This window comes from Arachis ipaensis, chromosome B6, assembly GCF_059453495.1.
Source record: "Arachis ipaensis isolate K30076 ecotype BB chromosome B6, ASM5945349v1, whole genome shotgun sequence".
NCBI classification, from domain to species: Eukaryota; Viridiplantae; Streptophyta; class Magnoliopsida; order Fabales; family Fabaceae; genus Arachis; species Arachis ipaensis.
In genome coordinates, this window is record NC_142441.1 from 140,277,755 (window position 1) to 140,293,692 (window position 15,938).

The 15,938-nt window shown below is 32.7% G+C and overlaps 1 protein-coding gene across 3 annotated transcripts; it reads left to right on the forward strand.

The window, feature by feature from the left end:
• The first annotated feature begins 12,186 nt into the window (after positions 1 to 12,186).
• On the forward strand, positions 12,187 to 15,829 carry LOC107605302 (putative serine/threonine-protein kinase PBL19). Of its 3 annotated transcripts, none has more exons than XM_088492024.1 (5): positions 12,187 to 12,501; positions 12,670 to 13,089; positions 14,082 to 14,342; positions 14,489 to 14,611; positions 15,023 to 15,829. In XM_088492024.1, the coding sequence occupies exons 2-5, from the start codon at positions 12,739 to 12,741 to the stop codon at positions 15,569 to 15,571; spliced, it is 1,284 nt and encodes a 427-aa protein (XP_088348150.1). In that variant the 5' UTR covers positions 12,187 to 12,501; positions 12,670 to 12,738; the 3' UTR covers positions 15,572 to 15,829. The 3 variants fall into 3 exon arrangements, with proteins under 3 accessions (XP_088348150.1, XP_088348149.1, XP_088348151.1); XM_088492023.1 differs by having other exon boundaries at positions 12,279 to 12,531; XM_088492025.1 differs by having other exon boundaries at positions 12,445 to 12,558.
• Positions 15,830 to 15,938: the final 109 nt, after the last annotated feature.

A 15,938-nucleotide genomic window follows, 5' to 3' on the forward strand; every position in this document is an offset into this window, starting at 1 on the left:
CTGTCATCACTACATTTCTACGATCTTGCCACCACCATCTGAAGTAATTTTTTTATAATTGTTTTTATGTTTTCATATTTTTTATTTGTAAGTTTAGGGTTTTGTTAGGTATTTTATTGAATTATTGATTAATTTTATTTAATGAAGCATGTGATTATGATTTGTTATGTTAATTTAGTGTGGTTATAAATTATATAATGTTAATGTAGGTTGTGGTACGGTAAAATTAAGAGTTCTTGATCTGTTGAAAGATTTTATTTGAGTATTAACAGTGCTTGAGCTAATCGAAGATTTTATTATTTGAGCTTAGTGAATGAATTTTTTCCAATTACATTCAATTTATATCTTTTTTGTTATGCGTGTTATTAACTTGGTGAAATTAAAATTATGTTTTAATTAATTGCAAAATAGTTTTTGATGTAGTCTTTACTTTGTAAACCTAATAAGTTGTTCTTTTTATTATTAGGATGGTGCTATTTTACCTGAGATCAATTGGAGTTTACTTTTTTATTAGTCTGTGCAGTCGTATTCCAAGTTAGTTTTCTATCTCTAAATTTATTGAATTGTTGAAGTTTTATGCTAGACTTATTTTTTCTATAATAGAGTTTTAGGATCGAAGTGGGAAAAGGTTGTGTAGTGATTCCTTCTCGAAATCCTTGTTGGCTGAAAAATTATGGAGTTATAAGGGGTTCCACACTAGAATGACTAAGATTTGATATTTTATTAAATGCGTATTTGTTCTAGTATATGCTTGCAGCTGTTTTCTCTGCCGAAGTTTCATTTACATTCTTTAAAATATGCTTGGTGAGAAAATGATAATCGGATTTGGTGAGAGATTCTAATTTTAGAAAAAATTGTACCGAATTTTCTAAAAATTTTAATAAGTTGCGTTGTTGGTTGAATTCTAGAATTTTTATTGCAAAATGATTCTCATCCATCATCTGTGGATGTATGATAAAAAACCCTATATAAGGTTAATTTTTTAAGTCTTCGTAAATATTGCAATTAGTCAGATAATAACTTCTTCATCTAAGCAAAACTTCAGTACATTGAAATTTCATTATTTATCATATTGTATCATAGGTTATTTCAGAAAACAAATCCTGATATATCACTGAACAATTTTTTACATTAATTTTGAGAATATGCCAGTATCTTTATATCTGACATAACAGATTAGAAACTAGTTACACTTAGTTGTTGCCCAATGAATAAGGGCACAAGCTATATCGGTTCCATTCTTTACAACGGTCGATGGAAAAGAAAATAGATAACACCGGACTTTGGATTTGTAGGAATGCAAGTAGTGGTCATTTTGATTGGTATGGTATGTTGCACAATATAATTCAATTAGAGTATTTTTGTCACACTTTGTACAAGGTATGCGTGTTTAAATATGAATGGTATGATCCAAGTTTGTGACAGGAAACACAAAAGCACAATGACTACAATATCACTGAAGTAAATGTAACCAGAAAATATAGGCACTACAATCCTTATATTTACCTCAAAATACATGACATGTATACTATTTGTCTTATCTGGATTGTCATGCAAGTCTAGTTTGGTTGTTGTGGTTAAGACTAAGTCAAGAGATCGCATAGAGTCTGATGGGACAGAGGGTCAGCAACTTTACCAAATTGATGACCCAACTCCTTCGAAAATATAATGGTGGTTGATACAGATGATCCAATCACCTTTAGGTCAGCTGTTATGAATGATGATATCATTGAACTTAGGAAAAATGACAACACACTACCACTAGAGGACGATAATCTTAAAGAAGAAGAAGAAGAAGAGGAGGTCGATAGAGACAAAAGAAGAAGACGAGTTTGATGATCAGGAAATTACCTCAGAAAAGGAGGATGATGAACTAGATAAAGAAGATGGTGATTCTGAATAAGGTTAACCTAAATATAGTTTAACTAGCTTGTTGTATGTTTAAACTTTATTATAGTTAGATCATATAATTACAATGCATGCTAGCCTTAGTTCTATCTTATGGTTTTTTTTTATTTCTTTCGTGTATTTTTATACTGTATGTTTGATCTTTTACATCATATATAAATTACTTTATTCAGATAAATTATTAATTTATACTTTACTTATTGGGAGTTAACTATCGATTATTAATTTTCGGGGTTGATGGTAATCAGTGGCTAAGAGAAGGGGGTTGAATCTTAGCCCCTTTTTTGCTGAGTATTACTTTCTGCCCTTTAAGATAGCTTCAGGAGATATTTCTGTTTTTGTCTCGTAACTAGTCAAGAGACATTTTCTTTTTGTCTCGTAACCGGTTAGGAGATATTTTTCAATTTTATCTCCTACGCAACAGAATCAGAAATGGAGTAGAAGAGAACGAGAGAATCACACCCAGAAGTATCTTGGTTCAGCTGCTAAGTGCAATGCAGCCTACATCCAGTCTCCATCACAACAGTGACGGAATTTCACTATAATCAACAAATTACATACACCAATTCCTCCCTAGGAACTACCAATTCCTATATGGGACAAGTCTAGAGTCTATCCCCAAAATTGAACTTGACTTTATCACCTACCAAGTTTTCAACCGCAAAGTGCTAACCCAACTTGCAAGGGAATCCCCACAGGATCATGAAACACAACACAGATGTACAAAGGAACTCTCAGACATCTATGGCTTTTTCTTTAATTTTGTACTCTCTGTCTTTTTTCTCTCACTGACTTTTTCTTACAAACCTCACTCTGTTTGTCTTTTACCATGAGACTCAGACAGACAAAACTAAAGAAAAGAATACAAAATAAAACCCATTGAAGGAGAAGAACTCTGTAAGCTTAGGGTAGTTATGAGAACTCTGTGTTTTCTCTCATTGCTTCAACCCTTGGCTGTTCACCCTTATTATAGAAGGGGAAGCTTCCAAGGTTGAAACCGGTTCAACCAAGCCACCAACATCTTCTCCATCACAAGGCCGGTTCGGACAGAGAGAAGAGAGAGGAAAAATCGAAAGCAAATCAACATGCAAGTACCTCTCTCTCACCCCTTCTCATCAAGCTTCATCAATCTGAGCCTTCTATCTTGACTTTATCTCCAAGAAAGATTTCTGACCCTTGATGAACTCTTGATCCTTGAAAGCTCCATCTGTTCCATTTTTGCTTCTTCCTCCACGTAGCTACAATAGCTACCTTCTGTGATGGATGAACAAAAATGGAAACGAGTTTCATCTCAGAGATCTTCATCTCTGACCGAGCCGATTGCTTCTACATTTGGTATGAAGAATTTGAAGCTTCTTCTTCACACCTTTCCTTTTATGGCAAAAATCTCAGCCACAGTCATGCTTTAGATCTTCTTTTCTCAAGGCCATCATCATCCTAGCCTCTTCCTTCTTCATAGCTTTACTGTTACTAAACTTCTCTTCTGATAACTTACTCTTCCTTCTTTCCTATTGATATGACCGAATGCAAAGAGAAAGAGGAGAGAGAAGAGAGAAAAAGCTTTGGATGCAATGAATGGAATTAAAACAAATTAAATCCCATTTCTTTTTTCCTATGCATAGTAATGTGTGGACTCATTGAAAGCAATCAAATCACTTTTAATTTTCTCTTTCTTGTTACCAATGCATGTAATTAAATCAATTTAATTTTGAATTCCATTCTACAAAGGAAGTAGGTAACTGAACTCATCATGCTCCAATTCCTTTCTTTCTTTTTTCAATTCGAACCAACCAATTTGTTAGACCAAGAGGGATTTATTTTGGGCTTCATATTAATTTCCTGGCCCAATTATCATTTGCAATACAAGAATAATTCAACCACAATGTTTGAAACATTTTTGTACCAAAGGCCGAATATTTCCTTAACATTTTGGGCTTATGTTACTTGTGCCCAATAACAAAATCTGCACATTAACAAAATTATTAATCAACCAATTGGAATAAAAAATCAAATTAATAATTTTGTAATTAATATTTTTAATAATGTTTGATCATCACAATAATTTCAAGTTTTTCAAACTCATCATACCCAATATACAATGTTAATAGATATCGGTTCCATTCTTTACAACGATCGATGGAAAAGAAAATAGATAACACCGGAGTCTGGGTTTGTAGGAATGGTGGTCATTCTGATTGGTATGGTATGTTGCACAATATAATTCAATTAGAGTATTTTTGTCACACTTCGTACAAGGTATGCGTATTTATATATGAATGGTATGATCCAAGTTTGTAACAGGAAACACGAAAGCACAAGGACTACAATATCACTAAAATAAATGTAACTAGAAAATATATGCACTACGATCCTTATATTCTACCTCAAAATACACGACATGTATACTATTTGTCTTATCCGGAGTCATGCAAGTCTAGTTTGGTTGTTGTGGTTAAGACTAAGTCAAGAGATCGCATAGAGTCTGATGGGACAGAGGGTCAGCAACCTTACCAAATTGATGACCCAACTCCTTCGAAAATATAATGGTGGTTGATACGGATGATCCGATCACCCTTAGGTCAGCTGTTATGAATGATGATATCATTGACCTTAGGAAAAATGACGACACACTACCACTAGAGGACGATAATTTTGAAGAAGAAGAAGAAGAAGAAGAAGAAGAAGAAGAAGAAGAAGAGTTTGATGATTAGGAAATTACCTCAGAAAAGGAGGATGATGAACTAGATAAAAAAGATGGTGATTTTGAATAAGGTTAACCTAAATATAGTTTAACTAGCTTGTTGTATATTTAAACTTTATTATAGTTAGATCATATAATTACAACGTATGCTAGCCTTAGTTCTATCTTATGTATTTTTTTTATTTCTTTCGTGTTTTTTTATACTGTATGTATGATCTTTCACATAATATATAAATTACTCTATTCAGATAAATTATTAATTTATATTTTATTTATTGGGAGTTAACTATAGATTATTAATTTTCGGGGTCTATTATAGATTGAAAATAAAAAATAGAAAAAAAATTGCCATTGTCATCGAATTTACCATTAGAATTTTTCTGATGGGTAATAATTTTTTATTTTTTTAAAAAATAAAAAATTGGAGCTACTGTCAATTTTACCGTCAGAAAAATTCAATGATAATTAGACGCAAAGTTTTCACGTTTGGCGCCACAGTTAACGTCAAAAAAATTTCGACAGTAAATGACATCAAGTTACCGTTATGTAAATTTTGAATTCCGTCAATATTTTTGTTGCAAGTTTTTATTAGACAAAAAAATTCACCAATAAATATTTTTAATGGCAAAGTCTATACTATCAAAAATAACAAAAATCTTAATTTACAAGATTAGCATAAAATAATAAAGAGGCAGATTAAGAAAACTAAATTGATGAATAAAATGTGAAAAAAAAAATATATATATATATATATATATATATATATATATATGTTTCATTTTGTTTAGAGACAAATTATCTACACAAACTAAAAATTCTAGTTGTCCATCTCTATTTCTAACATTAATTTAATTGTAAATGCTTACCAGCTCATACCTGTATAACTTTAGCAATAATTGAAGTAGTCAATAGCCATGGTAGCTTGACTTAACACTAATTACAAACATTTTAGTATAACAGGAGAGAGTGCTCGCTATGAAGGGACAAAATCGCAAAAGATCAGAGAAACACATTGACCATTCACCAATAACTACGATTTTGGTATCTAAAATATAAAATATAAGTTAAAATTTTTTATTTTTCATCTTTTTTATATACAAAATTATCTTTAAAATTAAATTTAAAATCAAAATTTAAAATTATCTTTTTTATTTAAATATTAAAATTTTAGACTAAATTATTATTCATAACAAAAAAATTATAAAATAAAAAAAAGGAGAAAAAGAATATTTTTGCTCTTCCTACAAAAGGAGAAGAGGAAAAGAAAGAAGAAAAAAGAAGAAAAAAAAGTTATCTACGATCCATTTTTGTCTTTGTTTTTGTCGTAACTTCTGTACGATTTTTATTCCTAAGGCAAGGACGATTTTAAACCAAGTTAAATCTTAGAAACGATTTTACATGCAAAACGGTTCAAAATGAAAAAAATTTTCGACCTATATCTTAGAGATCAAAATCGTACTTAGTCCATAAAATAACTATCAAATAAAATTTAATCAAATCTAGTTGTGTTACTTTGTCATTACCTTCACGTCCAGTGCTGCAACTCTTCTGGCGAACCTAAGCCGAATCTTATTTAAGGCGATTTTCTTTAATACAGCGATAATACAGTGATAATAGCTCTTTAACAATTTCTTTTTTTTCTTATTTTAGTTTTTACTAGACAGATTAATTTTTAATAAAAAAAACAAGTTATTTAATTAAAATATTTGACAACCATAATTAGCAGAATATAACTTTTGAATATTGCAGACATAAATACAACATTTATATTACTATAAAAACCGCGAGAGAGTAAGGTGATTTCTGGATTACACGTAAACTATTACAAAATGTAACGATTTATGTTGGAACGCATGTCAAGAAAAACTGCTACACTCTGTAACGGTTTCTAAAAGAATTTGACAATAAAAAAATCGCGACACCCCTATAGCAGTTTCTTCACAAATGGCCAGCCTAGAAAATTGTGTGGGCCTATAGTGGTTTCTTCATATAAGAAATGCATATAAATACCAAACAGGAGACAATAGTGTAGTAGTAGATTGTCATTTTTACAAATTCACAAATGGATAGTGAAGAGAATTTTTTAGCTCTATTCCATTGTTTTGGAAAAATTTAGAAAAGCAAAAGATACGTCATTAAGTTTATTGATAGAGAACCAATGAGTGTTTTTATTCGTTCATCAAATACGTTGTCAGAACTAAAAACGAGTATATTACAAAAGGCGGGGGGTGTGCGGGACAAAATAGGTGAAGAAGTTGTTTTACAAGATTTCTGTTGCGGTTGTGTCAACTGGTGTGAAGTAAGAAATATTTGTGATAGGGTCGAACAAATATATGCAGGTTTTGTTTCATTGTCGGTAAAATTTTGCGGAAGTAAGAATACACGAGCTGTATGCCAAGTTGGAAGATGGCGTCGACAGTTCTAGGGCATTAGCGCCGAATCCTCAGTCAACTACAATGGGGGGTGCTTTACCTTGATGCCTGTCGTTGCATCTACTTGCCAACAGATCCTCCATCTGTTGCAGTTGAGATAGCTAGGTCACCCCATATGATTTCGGATATTTCAGGGGAGAGTGAACCGAATCGGGTTGAAAATGCAATGCAAGAGGATGATTCAGATGAAGAGCCTGCTCACATCGTGGGGTACAGTGATGAGGATACTCCAAGGAACCCAACTACACATCAGGGGCCATCAAGTTTTGGAACACAGCAATATCCTCCGCATTTTTCAACGCTAAACTTGGAAGCCGTCAGCCAGCAACCAGACATAGATCCTACCTTTGGGGGTCAAGGATTGCATGAGGAAAATCTTGCTATGAAATTTTAGATTGACTAATCTTTTCAAACTAAGAAGGAAGCTATGTTGGGGGTCAAGGGTTGCATGAGAAAAATCTTGCTATGAAATTTTAGATTGACTAAGGATTATAGCGTCCATTGTGGAGTTGAGTACAGAGTGATAGAGTCAGATTATCTCAAGTATCATGGGATATACAAGCAGTTCGATAAAGATTACACGTGGTTGATTCGCATCACACTTCGGCAACGAAAGAGTACTTGGGACGTTAGAAGGTACAACGGATCTCACACTTGCTTGGCTACATCGATTTCGAGCGATCACCGACAGCTTGATTATCATGTCATTTGTGCGAGGATCTTTCCTTTGATTAGAGCCGATGTAGCGGTTACGATAAAAGTGCACGTGCATATATGCATACGATATCCTCACTCGCATTTGCTGGTAACACCCTGAACTTCTCATGGAACCATGTGAAGTGGACTGTGAACTGCTTGAACTTATCCGGTGGCAGCAGCTTGCCGAATAACTCCTGAAACCACTCCCAAGCCGGTTTACCATCCTCCGTAAACTGGTCGAAGTCTGTGAGGCACCCAGATACAGCCTTCCCGTCAACGGACAATCCTAGCTGATATGCCAGATCTTGCAGTGTGATGGTGACTCTTCGAACGGCATATGAAAGGTGTGCATCTCAGGACGCCACCTCTCAATGAATGCACTGACTAGGGGTTCATCCAACCAGAACCAATGCGTGTTCTGCCTAGGCAAGTGGTACAAACTAACCCTCTCCAAACTTTCTACATTTAAAATTTTAAATTCTTAATTTTAAATTTTAAATCTTAAATTTCAAATACTAAACTACAAACCTTAAATTCTGTATTCTAATTCATGCACCCTAAATACTACATATTATGTTATAAAATTTAATACTTAAAAGAAAACAAACTTACCTCTTCATTGATGTCGCCGACAACGTGAGCAACGCCGTTGAGTCGGTATAAGCTGCCTTCGTCTGCCTTGGTTCCGCTTAAAAATGGCGCCTCTAAGAATCTCAAGTGGCCAAATTCTCTCCAAGTCTTTTTCTCCTTCTCTCAATCCACAACTCTCTCTCTCTTTCTTTCTCTCTCTCTAAAAAACCTACTTCTCTCTCTAAAACTTTTGGTTTCAATTTAATGAAGAATTCGCTACTGGATTCGACAGATTTATAGGCACATGTAAACTGCTATACGGGTATCGCGGTTTCTGCAATGCGCCGTTTGTGAAGAAACTGTTATAGGGGTGTCGCGGTTTTTTCATTGTCGAATTCCTTCGGAAACTGCTGCTACAGGGTGTAGCGATTTCTCTTGACACGCGTTCCAACGTAAACCGCTATACCTTGTAGGTTACGTGCAATCCAGAAACCACCATACCCTCTCGCGATTTCAATAGTAATGTAAATATTGTATTTGCGTCTGCAATGTACAAAAATTATATTCTAGTAATTATGGTTGCCAAACAATTTAAATGAGTAACTTATCCTAAAAAAAATTATAAATTTATTTTAAAATATTAGACCATTAGTTTTTGACAAAATAAAAGAATAAATTAATTTCTTATTTTCTACAATATTAGATAATTTAATCTCTCAAGCATATACAATTTATCATTATTATTTAAAAATATTACAAATTAATTTATCATTTTGTTTTATTATTAACTAATTTTATGTAATATTATAAAATATAAAATAACCAAGTTAACAAATTTTATTATTTAAAAGAATTTATTAATAAAAATTATTAAAAATAAAAAATCAATTTTCATTCTTGAATAAAAAAATTTAGATATTTTAGTTTGATAATTTTTTGTTGTGAAGAGTAAAATGGAATAAAAACAATAAAATTTTCACAAAATTTGTAAAAGGAATATATTGTACATATTTTATAATCTTTTCTATTTAAAAAGAATCGATAATAGCATAGTGCTAGTGAGATAATAATAATAAAAAAATTAATTTAGCTTAACATTTATAAATTTATGTATATAAGATTTATAATTATATATTTATTATATCTAATATTATTCAATTAATAATTATAAAAAAATAAACAATAATTAAATAATACAAAATAAAATAATTTTAACTTGTTTAAAATTATTTTTTGTTATTTTCAAATATTTTGAAAAAGAATAATCTCTATCATTCGTTAAAAAGGTATAAAGTACATGCTATGATAGTTGACTATAATATCTTAAAAAATTTACTTAAAATTAAGTAATATTTTTTTATTATTTTACAGTATCTTTTAATTAAAAAATAATTAAAATACAAAATATAACTTTAATTTTAGTTGTTATCATTGACTATTGATCAAGATAAAAAAAATTAAGATTTTATATGGAATTAAAAACGTAAATTAACTACATAAAATATAAAATTAATTAATTTATTTAAAATTATAATATTAAAAAATTTTAAGAATTAAAATCGATTATCATGATAAAAGGGACACAAAAATAGAAGACTCTAGCAAAGTATAATGTAACTAATTTTTTTGCATATGATGGAAGGTTTGGTGTAACACTTGTTTATGAAGCTTATAGGTGTTTAACAGGGGTGTGACGGCAGTTAGATGATGGCGAAAAATCGAACAGTCCGATTTTTCGCAGGTGTGAGGGGCACAAATCAGACCGTCCGATTTGTGGGTGGTGATGTTGCGTGCAAAGAAGTCGGACCATGCGATTTGTAGCATGGGAAGGTTTTTTTTTTTTTGCCTAACCAAATCGGACCCAGGTGTGCCAGGCATGCCGATTCCCAACTGAACTGTATGATCCCGGCAAAGTTATGGAGTAACGACAGAAACTTTCAGTGCACCCCTGCTCCAAACTTATCTCCAAACATAACGGTCCCAAACAATAACATTATGTGGCACTTCACATACCTCTGAATCTGGATATCATCAACCAATACTAATCGATCTTTCAATACTCGAAACCACGTCAACTTGATGAAACTTCTCCTACAGTCTGCCTTCCTAGGTGCAACACCAAACTGATCCAAGCATTCAGCCTCTAACGCCTCATAACTACTCAGTGTCGGTCTCGTAACCGGCAAACCATTCGTCGGAAGACCAAGAATTAATGCCACATCCTCCAGTATCACGGCACACTCACCAACCGGAAAATGGAATGTGTGAGTCTCGGGGCGCCATCTCTCGATCAGAGCATTAACCAATGCCGACTGACATTGGACAACTCCAATCTGTGAAACATGATAAAAGCCGGTGTCCCGTAAATACCCCTTCACTATTGGATTGTACCGATCCGACGGCATGTAATGGTCACATTGCAACATTCTAGAACCCTAAACACAAACCATAATATTAATTAATTAACAAATTAAATTTAAAAGAATCAAATTTTCATTATCAAATAATCAGTAACACATATCCAGAATCAATAAAAATAATAATAATAACAATACTTTATACAAATAACTATTATATTATCTACTAATACTCAAATAACTAACGACTCTATTTTATTCTATTCTAACAACAAACATACAATAATAAATCAATCATTAACCCTTTATTAAATATTTATATTAAACTTATAACATAAATAATTAATTCAATAATTTTTAATTCATAATATTTATTTACGAACGACTAATACATTATTACTACAAAAAAATTATTTATTATTAACAATTCAAACTAATTAACTTATTTAATTTCACACGTACAGATCAGAACAGAACAATATTAGTACTACTATATTCTAATGATAATTAAACTATTACCTACTAGCAGTAATAATTATTATTACAATAAATTCATTAATAACAATTAATATTAGTTATTCTATTTATCATATATCCAATTTTTTTAATAACCGGAGTTATTATTATTATTAAGAATATTATTATTGCAATTATTCTATTAATAACAATAATTAATTTATTATTATAATGTAACATAATTCTTTCTTCCGAACAATATTAATACCCTAGATCTTACCATCATAATTTATTATTAATAATCTCTAAAATTATTTTAATTAAACTCAAATATTTAAAAATTATTACTCCACTAATTTTTAACATTATTACTATAATAAACTATTATTAATCTCTAACATTATAATTATTATTTTAACTAAAATAAAATTTTTTGAAATAAAAATTTACATAATTAGGATGATCAAGATAATTAGCAATGTGAAACTCCGGACGATTGACATCTTTTATTCTTCTTCTTCTAGGCATAGTTTTTGTGTGGTCCAATTTTTTTTAACTTAAAGCTTCATCAATAAAGAATGAATGAAGTTGGTGGTGAGGTTTATTGGAGAGGAGAATTGAACAAAAGTGAAAGAAAAAGTGAAAGTGAATGAAGGGAGCTTCGCGACTTAAAAATGTATACTTAGAACTGATCCAACTGCATGCGTGACATGTGGCTGGGGGCACAAATTGGATAGTCCGATTTGTGTACCTGCCCAGTCAGTAATCGAACCATCCGATTACTGTTTCTTAAATTAGTCCGTCCGATTTATTAATCCTGACAGTCACACTCCTGTCAAACACCCTGCACCACCATAATGAAAGTATACACCATCACTCACCCAATATCAAAAATAAAAAAGTGGTATAATGCAGTATGAATGAATGTATGATACTATTCCCTTTTGTTGTGTGCGACGAACAGATGGCAAGTTGACCAATAAACGTCCAAAAAGAGATAAGGAAGGATGACTTGAAGACATTTGAATTTACTTGTCAGTTGAATTGGATTCATTTCAACACTGAGAAAGAGACGCTTCATGTTTCGTTGAAAGCAAGACGTAACCGGGGCAGCCATCTCTCACCTTTCTTAGGTGACGGTCAACTACACCAATCAAACATCAATTAAATAACCTCCTCTTTTCTCTTCTGCTTCTCGTGACACTCATAAACTTCAACGCCTCTGCCAAATACGCGTCCACCTTCTTCTTCTATTCACCAACTCCTCCTTCTATATTATGTTGCTATGCATTTACTTTTCTTTTCTTTCTTTTAAATTCATATTTCATATTTCTCTTCTGCTGGAACGACACTTTTTCGCTCTTATATCTTTGCCTCAGCCCTCAGCAAATTCTTCTTATTTGCAAAGGTTTGTTTTGTTCCATTGTATTGCATGGTTAGTTAGTTGCTTTCTCATCAAATGTTGTGAGTAATTTATTCTGGAGTGTTGAATCTTGACATTGATGGATTGCATTTTTTATTTTATTTTCCCTTTCTGTTTGCTTAGGTGGTGATATTGGTAATCTCTTCATGTTCTGAAAGACTTTGTTGATATTGAATCATATCTATATATGCTATGAGTTGCTTTCTCTACTTCAAAGACAAATCTAGGAAATGGAAGCGTAGATCAGCACCTGAATTGAAAAAACAAGAGAAATCCAAGCTCAATGCTTTTGAAAGAGTCACAAAGTCTTCAGGATCTTCGTCCTCACCTCGTGGTATACCGGAATTGTATGAGGAGAAAGCTCATAATTTGAGGGTTTTCTCCTACGACGAGCTCCGGCACGCCACCAATGATTTCAGTAGTGTTTTTAAGATAGGAGAAGGTGGATTTGGGAGTGTATATAAAGGTTCAATCAAACCTGTCATTGCAAATGCTGATCCTGTTTCAGTTGCCATCAAAAGGCTTAACCAGAATGGTTTGCAGGTAACACATTCAACATGTTCCGGCTTATTGTCATGTAATTTGAGTAAATTGCACTGGAAAATATTTGTTGTTATGTCATTTATTTTCTGGCTATTGTGTTTGCTAGCCTAGGTTAAGGAAATTTAGGGCCTATTTTGTTTGTGATTTCAAAGCGGAGTTTTGGAGCAACAGTTGAGTTGTCTTCATCTGATCTTGAGGTCACGGGTTCAAGCCATGGAAATAGCCACTAATGTGATTATTAGATTAGACTGCATATATTACACTCTTTTGGTGCGGCCCAAGGATAATAAGAAGGGACGCAAATTTTCTTCCATGTCCTATATTTTATATTTGAATCGATATTCTTGCTCCTCAATGGACTTGCAACTCTGTTCTTCACTGCCAATCATTTACATAAAATTCCTTGTTACGTTAGAATTTAGAGTTAGGTCTATAGTTGAGATGGGTTGACTTTCCTTTGTTTGTGTTCTTTTACTTTGGGACGCAGGTTCAGAGAAAAACAATTGTTAAAAGATATTTTGCTGATATATTTGTAGTCTATTTTCTTCGAAAATTTATTATAGGTTGAATTGAGTGTCTCATATGTAAAGTTGTGTTCTTACAAAGTCAGAAACATCTAGAACATTTTCATCTGACCCCATCTTAATGGGTTTCTTGATACAGATATTTCACTTACTATTACTTAAAACTGTGAAGGGATTGTGACCTAGATCTTAATGGGTTTCTTGATACAGATATTTCACTTACTATTACTTTTGTTTTCCTCCCCACTAATCTACCCAACCTGACCTAGAATTTTTTGATACATAAATTGACACTTACTATTTTTTGTTCATAGGATAAGATATGTGTTATGGTTTACATTATTTGATTATGTGATTTTTTCTTTTACCCTTGTGCTTTGTTGTTATTCTTCTGAGAATTCAACTTGGCCTTGTTAGGATACATCTCTGTTTATTAAGCAAGTTTGAATTTTTGCTTCCTTCATGTAGGGCCATAAGCAATGGTTAGCTGAAGTGCAGTTTCTTGGCGTTGTGGAGCACCAAAATCTTGTCAAACTAATAGGGTATTGTTCTGTGGATGGAGAAAGAGGAATTCAAAGACTGCTTGTATACGAATATATGTCGAATAAAAGCTTAGAATCTCATCTTTTCAATAAAGCGTATGATCCTCTTCCTTGGAAAACAAGACTTGAGATAGCACTTGGAGCAGCTCAAGGGTTAGCATATCTGCATGAAGAATCAGAAATTCAGGTTTTAGTTAAAGCATTACCATCTTATATTAGTAGTTTTTAACATACATGAACTTCTAATGATATCTATATTTTTGTTTAGACACATTTCGCATCCAATTTTCCCAACAAACTAATCTTTTTCTTTTAAAATGTTTTTGACCGAAGGTGATATATCGGGATTTTAAATGCTCAAATATACTACTGGATGAAAATTTTAGGCCAAAACTTTCAGATTTTGGACTCGCTAGGGAGGGACCGGAAGCTGGACATACTCATGTTTCAACTGCTGTAAGTGATGAAGACTTTCATGCTCGATTATTCCAAGTATCGAATTGTTGTTTTTAGTAGGGAATCTCTTAGCGTGACTACTACTATTAATGAATCTAATAGAAAGATAGTGAAATTAGAAAGGTGAAAGTTTCAAAAAATTGTTTGGTTAATTTGATCCATTAAATAACATGGCTGGATAAGGTTTTTCATTATAAGTATCCTAACTAGTTAGTTTAGAATGTTTACATTAGTGTTGGTGTTATAGCTTCTAATGCACAGTGCATACATATTTTCTTAACTTTTTCTTGATTGTAAGCTATTAAATACCTGGAAAATGATGCATTCTGAAACATATATCTTTGCAAATACAAGGAGTATTTGAATGATGATAAAGATTATGCAGTCCTCATGTAGAATATTCTATGTCAGGTGATGGGAACAAATGGTTATGCTGCTCCAGATTATATTCAGACAGGCCATCTCACTACCAAGAGCGACGTGTGGAGTTTCGGCGTGGTGCTTTACGAGTTACTTACAGGAAGGCGTTCATTGGAGCGAAGCCGGCCCAAAACTGAGCAGAAACTTTTGGAATGGGTGAAACAATACCCTGCCGAGACCAAAAGGTTTGTCCTAATAATGGATCCAAGACTTGAAGGCCAGTATTCAATTCACGGAGCGCGAAAGCTTGCAAAGCTTGCAGATCATTGTCTGAGTAGAAGCGCAAAAGAACGACCGTTGATGAGTCAAGTGGTAGGGATACTGAAGCAGATAATCCAAACTTCTGATGATGAAAAATCTGCAGAGGAGGGTACTGTAATATCAGATGATGATCTAACCAAGACTGAAGAGAAGTCGACACAATCGGCTCCCTCGGAATTATGGAGAAAGAGGATGGACCATCTTGCAAAACTTGGTGAGCATGTGGAGAGTGCTAGTAGAAGAAGATTTATGATCCTACAGAGAGGAAAAGTTCCTTAAATAGCTTCACTCTCTCAAATCCATTCAGGGTAAAATGGTCCACGAAATTGGAGACAAGAGCATGGTAATTGAATATCTCATACATAGAATTGTAAGCAGAAATACAATGTAAACAAGCTTATTGTCATTGATGAGCACTTATTTTCAATCCATGCATGGAAGGCACAAACAGAGAAGTAATTCACACATCAGGTTATGTAATTTCATATCTTTTGAAAAATAATATCTAATCGAGAAAATTTTGAGTGGATTGCTTCAATTATTTGCATTGAGAATCCTTTCTCCTCCAATTGCAATTGTATTCTATTAACCTGTATCTTCATCTTATCTATTTTCATTGGACTTTGAAAAAAGGAACTCAAAAAGT